General features: G+C 42.9%; 1 protein-coding gene across 2 annotated transcripts in view; it reads left to right on the top strand.

The window, feature by feature from the left end:
- The window catches only part of SLC16A10 (solute carrier family 16 member 10), a 91,270-nt gene that overhangs the window by 1,993 nt on the left and 66,290 nt on the right, over nucleotides 1–22,987 (top strand). The window contains exons 2-3 of one of the 2 annotated variants that reach the window (XM_080388200.1): nucleotides 1,176–1,282; nucleotides 3,578–22,142. In XM_080388200.1, the coding sequence (XP_080244326.1) occupies nucleotides 21,758–22,142 (385 nt within the window). In that variant the 5' untranslated portion in view covers nucleotides 1,176–1,282; nucleotides 3,578–21,757. Of the gene's footprint in view, nucleotides 1–9; nucleotides 1,283–3,577; nucleotides 22,143–22,987 lie in introns of those variants that run through there. The other variant, XM_080388199.1, reaches the window with a different exon arrangement.

Raw genomic sequence — 22,987 nt, 5'->3', positions numbered from 1 at the left:
ATAGGAGGGCTAAATATAACCTTTCTAGTGACATGGTCTTATTTCAGAGTCTCTCAGAATGTAAGGAAATTTGTCAGGTGCTGCAAAGTAGTTGTGTACATGGGGAACAGTACATGCGGTGCTCAGAGGGCAGCTGATGAAAGGGGCTTGCCTTGCCTCGATTGCCTCTTGCTTCCAGAGTTCATCAGGTTCTGAAAACATAAACACAGCCCCAGGGTCTGCATGGCACGGGCAAGCCATACCTGGCATGTTCACCCCTTTCCTCCGGCTTTCATCTTGCCTCCCAATGCACTGGAGATAGCTTTATTTATGGGCTGAGTGTAGTAATAAATGTGGTTTTAAGAAAATCCCTGTGGGCAAAGCGTGTCTCCCAAGGCTGTACCTGTGTGGTAAAATGGAGGTGGAGTTGCAAATCGGCAGTCAAGCCTCTGCTGTCTTTAGTCTAGCTGGCAGGATGGCAGTGGCAGGGAGGGTACGATTTGTGCCTTCTGGGGATCCTCAGTTTGTATGCTGATGGTGCCCATCTGTGCTGCTGACATGTGCATTACTACTGTGAACTAGGCTTCTGTCATTACGGGTATCTAACAATATACATAGAATTTATAGTCTACCTGCACTATAAGTTTACTTGGCATTTTTAAGTGTGGTGTAATAAAAAAAGACAAGTAGATATTGTTGGATGGCATGACGTGCTAGGTGCTTGGGATTTCTATGTTTTTGGGAATCTGTCCTGGGTACATATAATCACAGCCTTAGCACTGTGCTAGTATAATGTGGCTGTGCGCTGAGAGCAGTAAGCGGTGTGTGTTTGAAAAGAGTGTATGAACTCCTTTCTGTTTCCTGGATTTTGTGTGTTTGAGTTTATCTTTCCCTCCCCCACTTGCTCGGTTGCAGCTGGGGAGGGTTAGCAAAGAGCATGAAGGGAGGACATCGCAGACATACCGGTATTGTGCTGACTGCAGCATCCCCCAGCCAGGGGAGAGAAGGCTGACCGTTGCTTATCCCAGACGCTATCAAATGTAAGGGGGGTGGGGAGCGTACAGAGGCTAGAGCAGAACTGTGTTGGAGACATTTTCATTATTGAAGAGAAGGAAGTAGAAAATGTTAGCTGTGTGTAATATATGTAACGCAGCCATGCATAATACATATTAACATGTGTGTTACATGTGGTGCAGATGGTTCTCCCCGTTGCAATTTATTTCCTCCTTTTGGACTTCGCTAAAGTGCCTCCAGCAGTGCTGACACATCCCAGATGCAGTCCAGAGACACAGCTGAGAAACAGGTCAGTCATATCAGAAGTCAGGTTTCCTAAAAACATACAAGGAAAGAGACATGAGGCTCCTGAACGTGAAGCCTGTGTAGGATTGCCTTCCTAAACGGATGAATGTTCAAAGTTAACAATACGGCTATGCTGTACAGGAGGAAGAGCTTTGCTGTCATGCATTTATGTAGAAGAGAGGAGGAACTGGTGAAGATGTTTTGGGAAGACATAGGGTTTCTGGGGGACCTACCTGATAAGGTTGGGAATTGATTATCTTGGAGATCATGGTAGGCAGGAGGGATCTAAGTGCTGTGTGGGGAAAAAAAATGAACATGGGTGTTGGGAGAGGAAAAAATTATAGGTCATCTGGGATTAAGTCCTATCCTAAATAACATGGGAATCATGTACTCAGAGCAGTAAACACAGTAAATGTATGCCGATCAAGAAAGTTTGAAGGTGTCTGTTCCTCATTCATTCTTGTTTTCTTTGTCTTCCCATCGTGTTCTGTCTACTTGATCTTTTTTTCCTGCTTCGTTAAGATAAAGTAATTCAGGGGAAGTAGTTTTGAGCAGAATTTAACAGAAAGCATGTGTGGTTAATGATGTTTCCACAAAATTCTCATTATGTTCCCTGTTTCCCCCTTGATAATCCCATAATTCTTCCTGTGATGCAACACAATACCTCTAAAATCTGGATTTCTCTCTCTGTCCATGACACTGAAGTACACCCATATAGGGTCCACTTTCTGCTTTGATTGCTGCAATCTTTTTCTCTTGACTTCCTTCACTCTCACAGCCTCCAAACCAGACACGGCTGCAGTGACCTATTTCCTACTGTTTGTCCAGATCATCTCTGTACCGTCAAAAAGTTGAATTTCTTGTCCTTTATTGCTCATGGTGATTGTGACATTAATCTCTTCTTTCTGCTCTACTAGTAGTTGTGATATTGGTGTCCCTCAGCTTTCTTGGTTATCTTCTGTACTCTGCACTGGCCATTATTTGCTTAATTCTCTGTTCAGTCGATCATAACCATCAAGGCACTTACTGAGGGCATCTGGGCAAAGTGAAGCAATGGATCAAGAGCCATGTTCAGCATCAGGAGTCAAACTCCAAAGCCAGAGGTCAGGAGCCAGAATCAAGAGAGGGGATGGGATGAAAAGCTGTCCTGTCAACCACAGTATGAAGCATGTTGGCCAGGCAGGGAAATCTGCAGGAAGGGCTTAACCAGGCCCATTTCTCCAGTTGTTACGGGAGGGGGAGAATGTGAGCAAGAGCGCTGACCAGCTGGTGCTAGTGGAAGGGATGCCATGCAGGAGGATTTCTAATGCTGCTTTATGCTCTGAAATTATTGCAACAGCGACTTACCTATGCTAGCCATAGATAGGCACGCTGGGACCCAACATCATCAGTTGCCAAAAGATAATTTAAAAGCCTCTTCCTTCCCTGCCTCATAAAGACATACTCCTTTTACTAGGTAGGGGTTTCTGTTTTCCTAATCCAAAAAAGTCCATGAGTAGTTACTCTTTTCAGTTGTGATTGCAAGTTGCTAACATTTTTTTCCAGTGGAAATTGAATGCCTGGCTCAGAAGTTGCTCTCTCCTTTGTAGGAAGGTGAAGAAGGAAACACAGAAGTGAGGTAGAAGAAAAGACTCATGCAAAACGTCTCGTTTCTCTCCTGATGCGTCATGCTTTTGCATGTGACAGAAACTAGTCCCAGTGCAGCAAAGAAATGTCAAGTATTTAGCAGTATAAATTCACATCAAACATCTCTAAGCAAAGTTGAGCTCTCCTGGTTCTCGTGAGCAAAGAGCTGTTTGGCACGCATTGCTGCCAAGAGACAGGCAGCTGCAGCTGCTGTATCAGGAAGTTCGTATTGGGCTGGTTTGCTGCAAAAAGTGCAATGCAGAACTTGCATTAACCTCTCATTGCAGCCATTTAATTTTTTTAATTGAAACCAGATTATTATGAAGAATTAATGAGACTCTCCCAAGTGCACATGCAGCATCCCAATAAACAGTAATAAGCTTTAAATTCATAAGAGGTGACAGATCTCTGCTCCTGTTGGCTTACTTTGCACGCAGGAATAATTCATTGCTCGTTAGGGTTATTTGAATAAAATATTAGGCAGGCTTTCTTTTTATGGCATGAAAAGAAGTTTGTAGGCACTCTTCCCACCCCCCACCCCCCTTTTTTTTTTTCTTTCTTCTCTGAGCATACCTGAGATACCTAAGGGCTTGTAGGATATTGCAGGCAAACAGCTGTTCAACTCAAGTGTGCTCAGTAGTTGATGAGTGAGGGATTTCTGTTTGTGTTCCAGATGCTCGTCTCTTCAGGGCTGTACCGAAAGGCTGACTTGAAGAAAGATTTGGAGATCTGGTAACTGCTGAGCATTTCCTTCTTGCTTTCTTTCCAGAGAGAGGATACCCACCCTTCCTGCCATTAGCCTTCTCCAGTTTCTCAAAGTCAGCAGGTCATACGTAATGATATATCTTAAACAAAACCCCAACAAACCCACAAACCCAGCACTTTATAGGTAACGCCTTGTGGGGAGTTCCGCAGCAGTGCTGACGTAAGTGTTATGAAGGTGCAGCTGTTTATGGGACTGGCAACCAGATCAGGGAATTGAACTGGCTTTGACAGTTGAGGGATGGGGGGGGAACAGGGGAGGGGGGGCTCTTTGAAGCTAGATCAGTTCCTCGATGTGGCTGGCAGCACAGCTGGGTGGTGCACTGCTGCACTGGGGAGGAAGCACAGGCTGGGAGTGGGATGGGAGACGTGAGGGAGCTCCTGCCACTTGTATTGCTGCTTACAGTGATATCTGTAAGATGGTGACCGAGTTTGAGAATTATTGTGGTTCTGAGTCTTTTCTTAAGGAAACCAGAGTTTTGGGAGCTACGTTTGCCAGTAAGCCTCATCACAGCTTTCCTTGTGAAGATCGCTTTTAACGCCACTTTACAGATGTGACAGCAAAGGTTAACTGACTTTCAGAAAGGATTTGTTTTGGGAACAAAGGTAAAATGTGAAATGTCTGAGTTCCCCGTGTGTATGGTCTCTGTTGGTGGCTTTCGTGTGGTTTCCTGTGGCCGGAGTCTGTGCTGTCTGTGCTGTGGTAGAGCTGGAGCAGCTGTCAACAGCGCTTGGCCAGAAAGAAGTTGACTTTAGTGGAATCACTCACAATTTGCCATTTTCTTTGCAAAGAAAACCTCTCAGAAATATTGACGTTTTTCAACAAAGACCAGCACCACCCAGCCCTGGTCAGCAGTAAGACACTAGTTCATCTGTGTGCCTTTTAGCAAAACACAAGGAAACCAGTTCAGATCTGTTTTAAGGCAACCTTCAAAATAGTATTCAGGAAACTTCTTCTTTCCATCAGGAGTAACCTTCTGACAAAACTCCTTATGTGGCTTTTGGTTTAGCTGGAAGGATTTTCTCTGCTATGAAGATTTTTCAACGTACTTCTTTTCTGTCTGATACTATGGAGCTATGGCAATGAGCAAGACTTTTTGAGATGCATTGAACAGTTTTGTTCAATGAACTTAAATAAAAGATTAAATTGTGCTTGTTCTAGTCTGAGCATGATCAGAAGTACTGCATGGTGGTACGTTATGTTTGGAAAGCTAACACTGCATCTGAGTATGAGCCTCAAACCTTTTGAAGACAGATTTAGTTATTTCCTCCAGTTAGGAAAAATATTTTAAATTTAATTTAAATTCCATTAGACCTTGTTCCTGTGTTCAGGAGGTAATAGCTGATTAGGTTCTCAGTTACTTTTCTTCCCATTTCTGGAAGGAAATCTATTTTGTGGCTTATGGGGTAAAGTGACTGAAGAGTTTAAGTGCGTATAGACATAGCTGTCCCTGTTAAGGAAAAAATATAGTTGAAGGAATATTATGAAAAAGTGAAAGGTGAAAGCTTTTTCAGCATGTGGCCTGCATGGGGCACAATAAATCTACCCTAAACATGGTCTCATGCATGAGATTCTGTCAAAGGTAAATATTGTTCATTTAGAGGCTCATGCTCGTGGCAGGGGATTTATGCTACCTGACTGGTATGCCTGGAGGAAAAGATGTATTAAATGCTAGCAGAAAAGAAGGAAAAAAACTTGTCGAAATTTGTGGTTTATTAAAAAGGTGCTAACATTTGGTCAGAGCCAGCCATGCTAGACTTGTAATCGATTCTGGGAGCTGAGTTTACAGGAAAATTTTGTTCTTCTATTAAAAAGAACAGGATGAACTTTTCAACCTAGTAGGTAAAGAGCCTGCTTTCCATGGGCCTAACTCTGTCAGCAAAACAAATGACTGTTAAGAAAGAACAGGCAAACTATTACGATAAAGCATTATGGGAGGTGTTTTTTCACAGCGAAATCCAGATAACTGAAGTCAGAAACCTGGCTTTCTAAGTCTCCTCTTGGACAGTGAACTAGACGTCTGACTTGGAAGATAGGAAAAGGAGAGAGAAAAACTTATAGGATACTTATTTGTATCTGCAAAAACAATTTTGAAACCCATATGAAAAGTGTTTTTTGCTGGGGAGAAAGAATCATCCATTATAAAACAAGGGTTGGAGCAAGGTCTTTAAGACCTTTTCCTGTATGTCATGCAGAGAAAGCTGTTGTCGTCACCCCCCCTCCACGTAGCTGCGTGGGTCTCTGCAAATGCATCGCAGTGTGCAGTGACATATCATTCCTACCTAAGGATCATGAATCATGTTCCATTTGTAAAAGGCCTTAGGTCCCATTAATGCTTAAAAAAAACCCAAACAAACACACCACAGCTTCCCAGCTTTATACTTGCTTAATACAGTCTGCTTTATAGCAGATTTGTTGGAGAGGTTGGTCATGATTCTTGTTCTGTTCTTGTCCAAATCACAGTCCAACTTTCATGAAGAACAAGTTCTGAATGCTTACAATTATTTATTTATTGTAAGGGATTAAGACCCAAGTTCCTTTGGGAAGGATCCCAGAACCCTGTTAGGCACAGTAAAAATTACAATGCAAAGAAGTCGTCCTCACTAAGGTATTGAACTGGTACACAGCTCTTCAGAGACTGAACGTGGCTTTCCTGCGTTGCGGTAGCTTCTCCTTAAAAAAACAAGACCCCTTCGGACCTTATCCTTCAAGGACTGCTGTTCACTTGCAATCACACATTGCAGAAGAGTGTTGAACACAGTCTGTCCTGGAGAACACTGTTTCTTATTTCCCTATTGCATTAAGGGAAACCCTTAATGAGAACAAGCATTCCTGTTTCTTTGTTTGGAGAATAGTTATTCCTGTTTAGTATTTTGTGCTTGCCAAGAAGTACTTTTGCGATTAAAGTAGCTTGTTGTTTTAGATCGATAGTCTGGGTGTGGGATACAAGAACTGCTGGATCCAGCTTCCATGGACCAGAAAATCTGAGTCAGTTTACTGCCACCCTAGCTTCCTGCTGAGGGAGAGGTCTTGGTGGGATTGCTGAGGATTAGCAGTTGTATGAATAAAGAAAGATACGTAAAAGATGAATGTTTTTAAGTGACATGAACCTTCCTTTTCCAGCCACTCAGACACTGGCGTTTCATAGTCAGTCTATTACAAGGAACAAGCTATTAGGAAAATGGAATTTCTTGGAATTGCAACATTTGCAAACCTTGTGTTGTTCCAAATTAGAATGAAAAGCCAAAACTTCCCATTGAATGAAAACTCTGGGGATAGGAGAAAGTTGATTTGTGACTATGGAAGCATTTCATACCTTTATATTCGGTACAGCGCACTGATAATGCGAATATCAAAGCTAACACTTCGTAAGTTGAAGAAAAAGAAATTCAGTTAAGTGGAGGCACAGTACTTTGACATTTTTACTTTTACCCATTTTGAATTTTCATGCATGTCACAAGACAAAGAAGAACCACACTCAATTCTAATCAAGAGGTCTTTTCATCTGAGGGGACGTGAGTTAGAGAGTTCCTCTCCTAAAGGTAAGACTCACACCTTACATGCCGAGTGAGTTTTCAGTGTGATTTCCCCAAATACAGGTAAATAAACTGTAGTGTCTGTGGTAGAGGGGACTGCATTTGTGCTTTACTCTGAAAGTTTTAAAATGAGCATTGTGTCCCGTTCTGGGTGCTTTGGGAAGGAGTATGAGAACAGGGAGATACTCAACAGAGCTTTATTTCAATACCTCTCCTGTAATTCCCTAGTGTAATGAAACCTGCAGTTCATAGAGTTCTTGAGCTGGAGATAATCTCCTGTTTGTTGTGTTTCATTGTTACTGCATCTTTCTTTTATGACTCTTCCTATGTCCCTTTATTTTAAGTATGTCATTTTGGCATCTTAAACACTTTGTATTGGTTAGTTTTAATAATTTAGTTTTGTTGAGTAATATAGTCATTATTGGGCTAAACTTAAGGCCTGATCATATCTTGGATCTCCCTTAGGTCTCTTATTTGAGAGTTAACAGTTAAATGTTTCCCTTCACCTGTTTCATGCCAGTCATGATTTTACAGGCCTTGGTTTCCCTACTGATTTCTTTGCCAAGCTGAAGTCTTCATAAATTTAAATGCTTTTCACACAGAAGCTGTATCATATTATTAATTTGTCCTCCTTGTACTTTTTCTAGTTCTGTTATATCCTTTCTGAGAAGAGAATTGTATGTAGTATCAAAGGTATTGTTGCATAAATAACACTTCCTTTTTTATTTCTCTTCTTAATAATGAATTAAGTTCTATGTGCCTGTTAGGCATCATTTAGGGAACTCTTGCTGCCAGAGAAGGAGCCAAAGTAAGTCCAAGATCTCTCTTCTCTACTGAACTTTCTGATGATAGTAACGTAATAGAGACCTTTATCGTATGTACCTAGAGAAGGATTTTTTTCACATTTATGTTTCCTGGTATTTAATTTTTTATTTGTATTTTGCTTCACGGTTACTGGTTATATTCAAACTCTTCCATGGCTTGTAGTTTGATAACATGCAAAGTTTGCTGATGATGTTGAATAAGTTGTGTTGTAAAGGTGAGTGCCACCTGCAAAGATATCCAGAAGACTGTTCTGAGGGTGCCATTTTAATGCCATTCAAATGAAATTCAGTGTTGATATGCACAAATGATGAAAAAACCTGACCTCAGCTTAAACCCAAGATGCGTTATGAGCTAATCATGGCTATTTGGGAATGAGACCTTGCGATTGTATTAGAGAACGAAAAAATCACTCTAATACCCACAGTCAAAAAAGCAAATCAAATGTTGAGAATTAGTATGGGGAAATAAGAACTAGGAGGAGGAAAATTAAATAAAAGTACAAATATTTGCTGCTGTATAAATTCAGTGTGCCCATACCCTGACTGCTGTGTGTAGTTCAGCTGTCCCTGTCTTCCACCTTGAAAAGGGCTGTAATAGAACTAGTTCAGAGAAGGCCACAGATGGTCTCAAGATACAGAATGGCTTCTATAGGAAGAATGACTGAATCAGTCTTTCTTCCTGGGAAAGATATAACTGAAGTGGAATATCACAAATATATATGAATTCATAGATGACATGGAGATGGCTAACAGAAAAAGGTTGTCCTTCTGTGGGAAGGGACAGTTAATTTGGGACTATCCAGTGAAACATAGAGGAAATAGATGGCACGTAAAAGGATGTGTTTTTTCACATATGCACTTAAAGTATGGAACTCCTGACAGAAAATTGTGAGTGATAGAACCAGTGCAATTATCATAATTCCACCAAGGCCAGGGAATACTATGAGGAAGTTACCACTTTAGTTTTTTACCAACCACCGATGCAGTGGGATGTTCTGCACCTGCGTGAAGTTAATGGGTGATGCTGAATTGGAGAAAGCAGTCAATCTACTGGAGGGCAGGACCGACCATTCCCTCATGCTTAGCAAGTTCTTTCTGGATGGCCATCAAAAATGTCATGGAGTTCAGTAAAGGTAGATGCAAAATCCTGCACTTGGGATGTCATAACGCCATGTACCAGTGCAGGCTGGGCATACACAGGATAAAAAAAAAAGCTTTGCAGAAAGATGCTGGTGAGCAGTCAGCTGAATAGGCATCTGCAGTTTCTCTTGCACCAGTGGGGACTGACTGGTCTGTGTTAGCAAGAGCATGGCCAGCAGGGGAGTGGTTCCCGCTTGAGGGAAGTGATTATTCCCCTGTCTTTGATACTTACGGGGCCATGTTTGGGGCGATGTGTTTGGCGTGGGCCACCCCAGAGCAAAAGGGATATTTACAAACTGGAGAGGGTCGAGGGAGGGTCGTCAAGACAGTCAGGATGCTGCAGGACGTACTGCACGAGCAGAGGCTGAGGGCTGGGTTTGTGCAGCCTGCAGGTGAGAAGTCTTGAGTGTGTCTAATTCCCACCTTCCACCACCTAACGGGTAACTATCAGAGAAGTATTCAGATAAACCTTTCTTGCATCTGTGTTTCCCAAGACTTGTCATGCCTTTCTGCCTCCTCCATCTTACCTTGATTTTGGAGAGGTGGAGCTGCTCGGAGCAGGGATGGTCAAGAGCTGAGGCAGGTGTCAGGGCCTGTACTGGGCACTGGGGGCGAGAGGTGCGCCCTACGGGCTGCTGTTTCTTGGAGTAAGAACATTGGGGATGTGGAGGAGTGTAAGAGTAGAGGAAAAGGAGGAAGTCTTGGTAGGAAAGACAATTTAGGAAAGGTTAGGAAAGAAGACAGAAAATTTCAGGGGTTCTGGGTTGAAAGGATGAAGAGAAATGGGCTCTCAGAGTTGGGGTGGGTTGTGAAACAGTTTGGAGACAGAAGGGCTTGGGAAATAAAAAGTCACAGCTGGGAAAAAGCAGATAAGAGGGGTGAGTCAGGGGACGAGCGTGCTGTACTACACAGGATTTGGGGTGAGAATGGGCAGGAATTACTGTGGTGCTTCCCTGCTGCCTCTAACCAGCTCTGATCAGGAGACAGAAATTTGTGAAGATTTGGCCACCTTCTCCCAGCAGCAAGGGGTCTGTCTTTCCCACATTCTCTTCTTGTCTCTCAAAAGTATAAAATTTAAAGTTTAATTTCCAAACGAGATGATAACAATTTTGCTGGCTATCTATTTTTAAACCAACATGTCAGCAAACCATAGTAATGTCATGGATCCCCCAAACTCATCTCCTCTGCAGTTTTTCTCCTCCTTTTGCAGTGTGAGATGGGGAAGTATGCGCACACCGCTGTCCCAGTGTGCAGGCTCAGCTGCTGGTTGCACTGTCCCACGTTGCATTGTCTCCTTTGCTCAAATTCATTTCCAAGTCTAGCCCGATAGATGAAGAAATAAACTGTGGACAAAAGACCACAAAGACCATCTGCTTAGCTGGCAGATGACAATTACTGGTCTTAAAGACATCCTTAGGTGGCCTTTAAAGCCTCCAGAAACAGTAGCTGAGTCTCAGTAATATTACATTGAGTGTAAAAACACCTCTGGAAAGTGAGTTCAGCTTCCCTGTTACCTACTAACAGATCAGATATTGAAGCTTCTCAGTCTCCGAAATAAATACTGTCATACATTAAGGAGAAAAGCTCTTAATGTTGTTTTATTCACTCATTAGTTAACTCTTATGCTGCCATAATATGCAGTGCAGGTCCCTTTTTAAAGTATTGTAAAATCTACATTGTTTCTGGGATGCTTCCTGTCACACAAAGGGACCTGAGATGCACTGACATGGAAAGTTGACATGAAAGAAAAAGTTAATTTAAGCGTGTGTTTCCTATTGTTACAGTTCTATGGAAAATAAGCTGTTTCATTTTAGAAGGAAAAAAAGCAGAGCATGCAGGTACAAATAATATACGTAATAAATGACAGACTTCTGGAACAGGTTAGCAGAGAAGGTTGCTGCAGAAAAATAATGTAAACCTGAGTTAGGTTGTTTGCTGAGTAAGGAGAATGTTTCAGGGATGATGTGAAAAGCCAGCAAGCAGGCAAGTCAGAACTATGGTTAATGGACAAATATAGTGACATTTTCCTTTTCCCTGCCTCAATTTGTCTTTCCTATTCACATGTCACAGTGAAGTAGCTCTGTAGAGCAAACTACAATGTGGTATTTAGGGAATGCTGTGGGGTTTTACTGCTCAGGACTGGTAAGTCCCAATGTGGGGACAAGGAAGGCTTAAAGAGGAGGGAGGTCCAAGCTGACATGACAGTTTGGTTCCTTGCTATCATGCTGACTGGGCCAGAAAGGAGTACAGAAGTCCTCAGTAAGTGTGGGGGAAAATCTTTTAAATCATTCTCTGGTGACCTTTTTGCCTCAACAAGCATAAATAGGATATGAAGCAAGCTTTATCTAGCTTTGTGTGGCTCAAGGTTTAATTGCCCTGACATGAAACGGAGAGCTGAAGGGAGCAAAGAAGGAAAATTAGTGGGAAAGAGGAACTCGGGGTCCTGCCAAAAGGGCTAGTTTACTTTTAAACACTCAGTATTTCAGACTGACAGAAATACTGTCTTTTACTTTCCAGTCATACTGATACAATCAAACTATAATGGCAGCACGAATGCCTGGACTCAGAGCGTGATAACATTTTTTAATTCAAGGTCCTTTCCCAAGCCGTTGCGGACAGAGCAGAGGCATGCGAAGTCCGCCTGTGTATTTCTGTCGTTAGTGGCCAGTGCCGAGTGAAACCCTGAGTTAGAAGCCCTCTCATTGTCAAAAAAGAAGGTGTTTCCTTGAGTAAGAGACTGGACCGCCAGAAACAAGCCAGTTGAAGCGGAAGTCTGGAGGGGCTGTCTGGCCTCGGGCTTCAAAGGAAGCCCAGGATTTGCTGGTGGTGAATAGTTTAAGCAGACTGCGGGGACTATGTTCAAAAGTTTGTTTAAAAACAAACAAACCCATAGTTCTCATGTGTTCACGGGTAAGAAATGCCTGTACTAAGCCTGTGCCCCTTGCTTTAACACCAAAGGTGTTTCTGGAAATTGTTGTTAGGAAACCGTGTTGTTAGGAAACAGCAAGGTGGACTCAGAAAGAATTTATCCAAGTAACTAGGAGGGCTGGTTTAGAAGTAAGAGGCAGAAGAGACTCACGGTGGCAAGAATGGGGTTAAACGTGGGATCTGTACCTGGCAACTTGTTGGAGAAATCTAGAGTTAGGAACACTGGGTCTATTTGCGTCAGCGACTCTTTGAAATGCAGGAGACTGAGGCTGGACACAGTCACAACAAATCAATTGATGTCTAACCAGAGAAGAGAAATCAACCCACCTGTGACAATTAGTGCTTCCAGTTAATATCTCATACATACATTGTTCCCCAAAATGAGCTTGACATCTCATAAGAAGCACACATCTTGGCCAGAAAAAAGCAAAAGTCTCGCTATCTCACATTGCTCCTGCATATCAGGAAAAGCAAAATAAGAAAAAATGGCTCTCAGATCCCCTTGTAAGGTTACCCTGAAGTATCAGTGCTCCTGTGAAAGCTGAAGTCAGATACAAAGTTGGGGGTTTATGTTTTTGTCTCTAATTCTTGGCTACGAATGGATTCATTGCACAACCAGAAAACTGCTTTTTTTTTTTTTTTTTTTTTCCAACTGATAGCCTTGCAAAGTCATACTGGAAACAGAAAATACTGTGTACCTTGGCTGAGGTATTACCAGCCATAAAGATCTGGCAACTGCAGCTTGCGTAATGATTTCGCTAATTATATTTAAATTGGAGTGAATCAACCCTTCTAACACTGTATAAAGAACAACTTTATTTTTCTCAAGGAGAAAAGCAGATAGGAGACTGGATGTCTTCAGGTGAGCAGGTTTTTAACAAATGTTTCCATGCTAAGATTTAACACCACTTTAACTATACCCATTCGTTAGGCTGATGCAAGTTATTACACTGTGTAAAGTAAAAGATGGTCAGACGCTAAAGCTCTGTAGTTATTTCACAACAGTTCATATGCGAACAGTCTTAAATCAGAATAATTTTTTTTCTTCTTGTTCAACTTTTTCTACATGTCAATGAAATATTGAGCTGATTCATGAAAAAATAAACCCTCTTCTATATGTGGCTATACATCCGTATGTATAAGAAAGGCCGGTAGTCCTTTAGCTTCTGTTTTTCTACTGAGCGGTGGCAGTACATCAGGTATCCTGCAGAAGTACAATTAGCAAAATGCCTTAAGATCAAAGGAACTACAGAATTACAATGTCTGGGAACCGAGTGGGTCATAAAAGGTCAGAAAACATTCTTTCTGTAAAAGTAAGGGTCCCAGGTTATTTTTAACATCACGTCTTTATGTCAGTAGCTGACTTTCTTAGCAAGAATACTAGGTATGGTTGGATAGTGATAAAGAAATCTGAGATGACTTAGTGATTGATAATGCTATTCTCCATAGCAAATTTACCTCAAATAGAAGAGTTGTACATCATTTAGCACACAGTTTTCATGCCCTGTCAGTAGCATTACAGGTCTTACTAATTGTAAAATCCTGTTAGTACACAGTAGTACCCTGCAGTAAATTCCAGCAAAGTTAATTTTGGAACTCTGATACCACTGCCCGTGTATGGTTCTAAATCAGATTCCTAAGTGCTTAGGAGTCATTCATGTGGTTTAAGTGGCTTGGGTTTATATCATCTTATTGCTTATTTGGCCCAATTTGAGCATACGATCTTTCCCTTGAAGGGTGGTACTCTGTGTACTATATTATTCAAACAGTTGGCAACCTCTTAAAGGTTTAGAAGATGCTACTTGAAGAGCTTGGAGGAGCTGAAGGCTTTTAGTAAAATAATTTAGGTGGAGTGTCATTTAATTTTAAATATTACTATCTCAGGGAGATACTCTTAAATGAGATGACCTTGATTTCACCCTGGTGAGAGAAGGAGGGAAGATTCACCTTTTTCTTTAGAGTGTTTGTAACTAAAATATAAGGCACTGCCAGCCACCTAAACAGACGTTTTATATACTGAATAATCTGTCTGAAAACTGATAACTGCATCTGTTGTGTCACATCTCTGTGATCACATGCTGCTGTAATACAGAATCTTTTCACAGTCTTGCTTTTAAATAATTGGGAGGGCCATTATGAGGATAAAGCAAATTGATTATTAATTTTATTCCTCTTAGGGAATGCAATCTAGGTTTCCCAGAGAGGAATCTTGGTCTATTTGCATCCCTTGAGTTACCAAAAATGCTCTTTCAGAGGGAGTGCAAATAGTGCTTGGGAGCTACTGAATCTGGATGACATATATCTTGCTTTCAAGTAAATGCTGCACTATGAATGACCAGCTGTTTGGTAACGTGGTAGTCCTTGTGAGGCTAGGCAGGGGGTTAGTGCATTGTCTTTCTCAAACTAAGCAATATGGCAGGCAATAATAGTTAAATGTAGGATTTTTTAATGAAATTGACTTGTGTGAATATATGCTATACTATTGATCCTTTTTTCCTGTATTCATTTATTTTATTTCTATATCTAAAGTAAGGGCTACCCCATTAATCTAGTAGGGATGGATTTTTATCAGAGTATAAATAGAAAGTGCAGGGCCTATGTGTTTGCTTACTTTTGAACAAGTGGTATATTTTTACTTAGTCACTAAGCAAATGCGTATTTAGAGGAAGGACATTGATATGGAATTTGTTTAACTTAAAATAAATCCCTTTCAGTTCAAGGATTAATTTAGTTCTGCTTTTAAAAGACAGGAGATATTTCATGCTGCTAACAAGAATTGTTATGTATATTTCACAAAATACAGTCATTGCAAACTGAATGAGGCATTTCCATATGCCTTTTTTTGAAATCTGTTTTACCCATATTACCAGATATGGGATGAATTGTGGGTTAAATAATCTTATCAGCTGGAGAAAACTAAACCTGAGACAGTATGTAAATCTAGTTCTCAACTGACCTGTAACAGACTGGATGTTTTGCTGTGGGATACCCAACTTTAAATTCAGGATTTCAGATAATAGTTAAGAAATAGATGTAAATCCAGCACAATAATTTAAAAATAATTATAATAATAAAAAGATTGCCTGTTACTCTTTCAATATTAAACCAACTCTTTGTGAGTAGAAATGTGCAATGAAATGAAGCTCTTCGGTGCCAGCTGCAAGGTAATATACTGTATTAAGTGATTTATCATATATTTAGTATATTCTATATAGTCTTTCAAGACAAATATGTACAACCTGAAAATATTCCCTGATATATTTAGTATCCTTATACTACTCTTGAAATGTCAATTTTTTTTTATGTTTGTATTTCTCGGTACAAATCTGTTCCATTTGCAAAGGCGAGTAGACTTTCTACATGGAAGACTTTGTTAGCAGTTTCCATATGCCTTAGTATTTGAATTGACTCGCTTAAATACAGTTTTGCTTATCTAGTGAGTAAAATGCTGACAGTGTTGTAAATCATATCTTGAAATGGGGCCACTAGCTAACCCTTGCTACAGCCTTTATTACAGAAGCACTTTCAAAGTGACAAAAGAAAATGGTGATAAACAAAGTTTATCTTGAATAGTTTAACTTGAATGGAAATCAGAGTTCTCAAAAACTAAGCAAGCTAGATTAGCATCATTTCCATTCCTGGTGGTTTGTTACACAGGTGGTATTGGTGTAGGTGGTAGCTCTTTGCTTTTTGGACTTTTTGCAACCTAAATCATCACAGAATCATAGAATGGTTTGGGTTGGAAGGGACAATAAAGATCATTTAGTTCCAACCCCCCTGCCATGGACAGAGACTCCAAAAATCAACTGAGCAGCAACTGAGTAGGTAAGCAAAATCTGCTTCTAGACAACAATTGGATTGGGTTTATTTGGTAAAACATTTGCTTCTCTGATGCTCCAAACTTTTTTGAAAACAAAATTGAGTTCTTGAGATTGCAAAGGTGGTCTGGAAGATATTAAATCTATATAAACAAAGGAAGGAACTTTGAGGTGCTTAGATCCTATGATAATAGATGCAATATGAAAAACTTGACCTGGATAGTGGTATCAAACCAAGCCTGAAGACAGCCTAAAACAATGGCTTGAAGCAGTTCCTGCTCATTTGAAAGGGAGGTTAACTTTGAAGCTGAATGAGAATGTTGCCAACAGTGTTAGTTATTTCACTGCCAAGAAAGAGGTGAATGATCATGCTAGGACAATGTATTCTTCATGCTTCCTCATTTAGTAATAGAATCAAAACAAATTCCATGTTTGGGGTCTGAATAAAAATTATCTTAAGATGTTCAATTTAATATGGAAGGGTGGGATTAATTTCACCAAATTTCAGATGCCTAGAGTTCTCACATGTACATCTAAGCTAGTCATCTGGGCTCCTTTAATATCACTTATCTCATAAAAAATGTTAATGTTGAAAGTAATTTGTCCCCATGAATTCCCTGTTCCCTCTTAACAACACTATGTAGATGACCAGCTCTGATCAGATGTTTACAGCGGAGATAGTGACAAAGTAGGCTAGAGGAATGCTACACTGTCTGCCCTAAAAAACTTAGCTTTGTGCAAGTGGAGATTTGCAGGGGGCTTTAATAATAGCAGTTGTATGTTAACTATGTCCCAGATAACAGTCTGTCAAGTTCTATCTACAACTTCATTGAATAAAAAACTAAATCTGAATTTAATTTGTAAAGGAGCCAGACCTGAGCCGTGACCTGTGCTTTAGGTGAGCATAAAAGAGAATGCTAAGTCTGGAACCGTTGTTCTAACTAAACACAGAAGTGGGAATTGGACCCGTTGTTTGCCCTCAGCTTCACTATTTAGACACTTACACTACTCTTTCCCTCTCTCATTCTGCTCACTCTTTCTCTTTTGAAAGGACAAAAAAGAAAATTCTCCAGCTATTTGTGAAGTGGGAGGGAACCTATATCCTGACAACTAATAGCACTTTAGGGAAATTTTACTGTAGGTATTATCAAAAGCTAAAACTAAAGTTAGATGCTCCCAATGCTCCCCATAGTAAATGAGTAAAACCTGTGCTTTTTATCTTTGAAACCATGACTCATTTGCTTCAGCAGTGAGGTGCAGTCCCTGTACTTCACAGGACTCAGCTGGAGCCCAGTCTGAAACATCAGCAGAACATCCTGTCTGGCTGAGAGATGCATAAACACTGCTTACTGAATGGGATTTAATCTGATGTTGATCTTCAAGCAGTTGGTGATACCATATGTTTTTGTGTTTTAATGGTTATCCTGTTTATCTCGTCTTTCTGACTTAAGGCCAAATCCTTCTGTTGAATAGGTGCATTATTAATCCTAGCTGAAAATTAAACAACCAAAAGGCTTAATCCTTAAGAGCATGCATTAGCCTAAGTGGTCACATATTTTTGTGTTAGCCTCATGTCCTCTCTGTATAGCGTGTAGCTTTCTTGGTTTTGCATCTGTTGTACCACTTGTTGCAAATTTGTGACAAAGTTAGGCATTTTACTAAAGACCTTTTTTTTTCCCCCTGGATGGTGTAGGCATACCCTCTCATTGATTACAGTGCAAATTCTAGTCAGACCAATAGAAGAAGGAAGAATTAAGCTGTCTGAACACATACTCTTCAGGCTTGGCATCCTGTCCACTTTCACTTTGCAGAATACTTCATAATTTTGAAATGATCTACAAATTAAATGATTTATGGGAAAAGCTGTCTTGGTGTGTCACTAATAGCACACTTCAATTATATAGGTAATTTTTTTAAAGTAGTTGGCAATTTAAACATTCCTTACGGTCAAAGAAAATGGTGCATGTGAGAGCTTTTTTCAATAGCTTGTGAGGAAGTGAGTGAACGTTTAATAGGGAGCTGGCTAGAAATTCAGATAGGATTGCAGAAGATGTAATTTCCTGATCTGTGGCTTTTGAAAGCCCACAAATGCCAGGGCAAACTCCTCCTTTGGCACTGACATTTTATATATTGATCCCAAAACAGGCATAACTTAAGTACCACCATAGCAGATGTCCGTCCACTGTAAGCGTTGTCTTTTGTATGCACGATTGCTGTTTGTTTGCTTTATCAGCTGTACAGTATTAATAAAACACGTAAAATAAGTAAATTACTATAAACAGGAACAAATCTTAGACAAAACCAAGGTGTTCCTCACATCAGGTTTCTCAGCTTACCCATTCTCAGTTGATTTTTTCACTTTCCTCTCTGTGTTGGTGTTGGTTTTATGATATTTTTCCTTGCTCATAACAGCAAATGAGCTGAAATAGATGTATTTGCCTGTATATAAGTCTGTAATCTCTTTGTTTTCACTATTTGTATGGCAATTCTCTTATGTCACTCTTCCTTCTTTTTCCCTTTCTTTTAGAATTACTTTTCTTGGGATCATGCACAGCTCAACAGAGCCACAGGGGTGGCTTTCCTTTTACGTATCTTTCCAGAGTTAGGTTTTGTTGTTTTTTTTTTTTTAAATTTCAAATACTCTTTTTTTAATTCTTTGATAGTAAGAATTTTAATACCAATGCTTTTATTGTGAATTATTTGGTTTACAAAAACTTTAGAAATCAAACTGAAGTCAAACATGCGCATATTCTGTTTGCAAAGTACATTTTCTATGGAAGGTGGGGACTGAAAATTATCTGACTATGAGCCTTTGTTATTCTTGTTCTTGGGAACTACTAGGGAAACAGCTGAGATCTCAAGAGACTTCTCTTGAAAGGGAAGAGACTTAGTTCTTGACAGGAGAAGTGTGTACCAAACAGCAGAGAGGTACAAAGTTTCGCTAGATAAGCTTTAAGGCCTCTGAAGGAAGGCCCCTTGTGCCCTAATTTTTTGATAATATAAACCTTTTTTTTTTTTTTCAGTTTAGATAAATAGCAATAGGACATAAGATACAGGATACGGAAGAAACATGCAGAATAATTGTAGCCATCACATTTGTAAAAATTGTATGTACTGGAAAATCAGATTTTGTGACTTTCCATTCCCAACAATTGAACAGAAAGGGAAAACAGTTATTTCATACTAATCAGGGGATAAGAAGCCCTTAACAACTGGAAAATATAACCTATTTTTTAAAATCCCAGAAGTTGCACACAATGCATTCACAAATATTGTTTTTTTAAAAACCCAACTTCCTTTATCTCAAAAAGGGAGAGGGAGTCATGGGAAACAGGGAAGTGAAACTGCAGTACATAAATATTATATTGAAAAACATGTGGAGAAGGAATTAGTCTTGTGCTTAAATGAATGCTGTCCAAAGCAGAAAAAAATACATGTTTCTTCCCTCAAGCTGATTTGACTATCTATCATACGGTTCAAGGTACCTGAAGTAATCTGAGAACTCTAACTAAAAGTTAGAAAGATATTTAAGCACTTGCAGAACTGGGGCCCTTCTGATCAGTCATATTAAGATCCAATCTTGGATTTTGCCCTTGTTTATTCCTATGCAACTGAAAGTTTAATTAAGTTAATCATTGCTGGCAAACAGAATGGAGATTGAATCTGGTTCCAAAAAAGGTTCACTCTGTCATAACTGTTCAGAAATGTTATACTGTGGTGGACAAAGCTTGATTTATTGTAAGAAAACCCAACAGATTTGGACAACAGCCTCTGGACAAAGACTTGCTGGAGAATGTGAAGTCTTAACTTTTGTATGTTAAATTGCTTACAAAATATTCTGAGCATATCTAAGCTTATGATAGGCTTGAGGATTTTCATAAGCATTAAAACTTGTTCCTTGGGGGAAACAGATGTGTTGTTCCATGGTCGGCCAAAAGTTCTTTCTTTGCTTTGACAATTATTAGGTATTTCATACAGCTATATTTTGTTTTGTTATGGGCTTTTATTTTTTCTGTATTCTACTGCTGTTGTACATTTAATGTTTTTATGTTTAACTTAGATGGGCATGGGTAACAAGATCAAGGGGGGGCACGCAGCAAGATTAGCACGCCTATAAAATGCGCTTCATTATTATCATCAATGTATTTGTAAATAAAAAAAACCCCATCTTATTTTAGAACAAATTGGAAGACACTAAATGTGCAAAATCAAAAATCTGAAGGTCAATTAATTCTGAAAGCCAGGCATTCTTAAAGCTTAAGTGACACCCACTTAATGTGCATTATAACACAGGCTTTTATTACACCATTATATAGTTTTCTTTCTTTAGCTAGTACTTTTCTCATGTGAACAGTGACCAAATAATTTGTGCTGAACGAGGCATGGTCTGAAGAATCTGTGCTTTATTTTGGACTGGGCTTTTTTCCCCCATATGGCCACTGGTAGGTAGGAAGGAGAAGGTACTTCAGGGTCAAAAAAGGAGGAGAGGGCTTTAGCAGGCAGGGAGATTGATGGCGCAACTGACAGAGCAGCAGCAGCCCTGAGGTTCCTGAGTGGAAAAATGGGGATGACACATAAATGCAAGAGGATGCTTTGAGCTCTCCAGGTCTCATGAGGAAGGACAAAGTATCCACATTTAATCTGCCCATTTTCTTTGAAGAAGCTCCTCTTCCTCATCAGGCTCAAACTGCTTAAACCATAAGTAGCTGCCAAAGACATGAACAGATGTGCAGCTGGGAGCCTGGAAGCGGGATCACAGGTCACAGAGCTTGTCATTTAACACTCCTGACCGCAGCTTTCCCTGGCCTCTCACTTTGCTGGCTGTGTGAAGGTCAAGAGTTGATACCTCTTATGCAAGTGGGAAACATATCATGAGGTGTGCAAGCGCGGTGTTTTCTCTTCCTTTGGGGGGTGGGGGGGCATAAAAGAAAAGAGAAAAAAAAAAAAAAAAAAGAGACAACCGGGGAGAAACGGTTTTACCACCAGGCTCACCCCCGGCAAAGTGCTGAGGGTGGGCCCAGGGGAGGCGCAGCGCTGTCCCGCCCGCAGACCCGCTCCCTGAGGACCGCCGCGGTCCCGCGGGGCAGCCCGCAGCCGGCCCCCCTCGAAAGGCGGGTGGGCGATGGAGAGGGGCCGGCGGGCCTCTGAGGGGAGCAGGGGGTGCGCGGAGAGCGGCGTCCCGCGCCTCGGCCGGTTTCTCTTCGCTTGGCAGCTGCCCGCGGAGCGCCGGGGAGGGAGTTTCAGGCTCTTCCCTCAGTTCGCGGCGACCCAGAAGGGGCAGCTGCAGCAGGGCACCGCGCGAGCGGCGGCCGTTAACTGCTGGCTTCCAGCCTCACGTGTCCCCCCGCTTCCCCTCCCCGAGCGGCGGGGGCGGCGAGGGGCCGCAGCGTGTCGGCGGCGGCGGGCGCTCGTGCCGCGACCCCGGCCCGCCCCCCGCGCTGAAGAGGCAGAGCGGAGCTGGGAGGGGGGAGCGAGGAGCGTGGCTCGGCCGCCCTGCCCCTGCCCCTGCCCCCCCCGCCTCCCCTCCGTCAGCCAATCGGCGCGGAGGAAAGCCCTCGTGCCGCTGACGCCCCCACGGGAGCCCCCCTTTTAAAATAAAGCGGCGGCGGCGGGTCCCTCCTCAGCGCGCGGCGCGGCGGGAAGAGGGTGGCGCGTGTGTGGCGGGCGGCGGGGCGGCCTCGCCGGCGTGCGCGTGGAGCGGCGGGCGGGCGGAGGCGCCGCAGGATGCCCGCAGCTCCCGCGGCGAGGGGCTGAGGCGGGCGGGGGCCGAGAGGTGGCGAGGAGGAGGAAGGCGGGAGCGGCGCGCGGGGGAGGTCTCGTGCCCGCTACGCGGCGCGGCTGAGGATGGCGCCGGTGAGCGAGCAGCTGGCGCCGCAGGGCGCGGGGGACCCCGCCGCCGCCCCCCTACCCGGTCCGGTGGCGGTGACAGTGGTGGAGCCGCGGCGGGAGAACGGCGGCGAGCCGTGCCCCGGCAGCGGCGGCCTGGCCGAGCCGAGCGGCGAGAGCGGGGCCCAGCCCCGGGCGCTGACGGAGGCCCCCGGGAGCGCGGGCTGCGCCGGGAGCGCGGCGCCTGAGCCCCCCGAGGGCGGCTGGGGCTGGGTGGTGATGCTGGCCGCCATGTGGTGCAACGGCGCCGTCTTCGGCATCCAGAACTCGTGCGGGGTCCTCTTCGTCTCCATGCTCCAGCTCTTCGGCAGCAGCGAGGACAAGCAGCTGGCGTTCAAAACAGGTGAGGGGCGGCGAGGGAGGGGGTCGCGGCGGCTCGCTGCCCTTTCCGCCTCGGGCCTTCCCGGCCCCCAAGCTCGGGCGCAGAAGGTGCCGCGGCCGGTAGCGCTCGCTGCCGGCGGTGCGGCCGCTCCGGCTGTCGGTGTCCGTGCCCCGCACGGCAGCCGGGGCCGGCCCGCGGCGTGCCCGGGGGGCAGCTGCTGCCCGCCCCGCCTCTGCCGGCCGGCGGCTGAACCCCTCGGGAGGGCCGTGGCGGAGCCGGGCCCGCCGCAGGGGAGCGGGGCTGGCCCGAGGGACTCGGAAATGCCGGTTTCATCGAGGCGAGGAGCGGCTCCTCTCCCCTCCCCGCAGCGTTTGCCCTCACGGCCGTGCCCGAGCGGCAGGGCTCGGGGCAGGCGGCCCCGGGGCACCGGGGAGAAGCTGCCGGGAGCGGAGCAGGTGTGCTCTGACTCTCCGCAGCAGTGTTTTTAGGCATATGTCATCGTGCGTTATGGGAAAAACGCATGCTCTTGGTCCCAGAAAGTTTTATTCCCCTGCCCCCGTTAGCCTCATGATTATTCTAAATTACTAATCAGCATAGCAGGGGGTATAGTGCCCTTAAAATACGTCAAGAATCGGCTTAACGGTTGCCAAAACCAGCATTTAGATGTGCAGGTTTACCGGTATAAGCAACATCCCAAAACTCATCAGTGAAGTTAATGATGTTTACTGAACTCTAAAGGCATAACAGTACTATCAATCAAATCTCCACTCTGCCATTGCTCATCTAAATCATTCTAGACACCTAATTATCAATTCAAAGGTGAATATAGATTATGTTTTATGTAAGTTCTCTTTCGGAAGTGTCTC

This window comes from Falco punctatus (assembly GCF_963210335.1).
Source record: "Falco punctatus genome assembly, chromosome: 5".
In the NCBI taxonomy this organism is placed as follows: domain Eukaryota; kingdom Metazoa; phylum Chordata; class Aves; order Falconiformes; family Falconidae; genus Falco; species Falco punctatus.
This window is presented reverse-complemented; position numbering and strand designations above follow the sequence as displayed.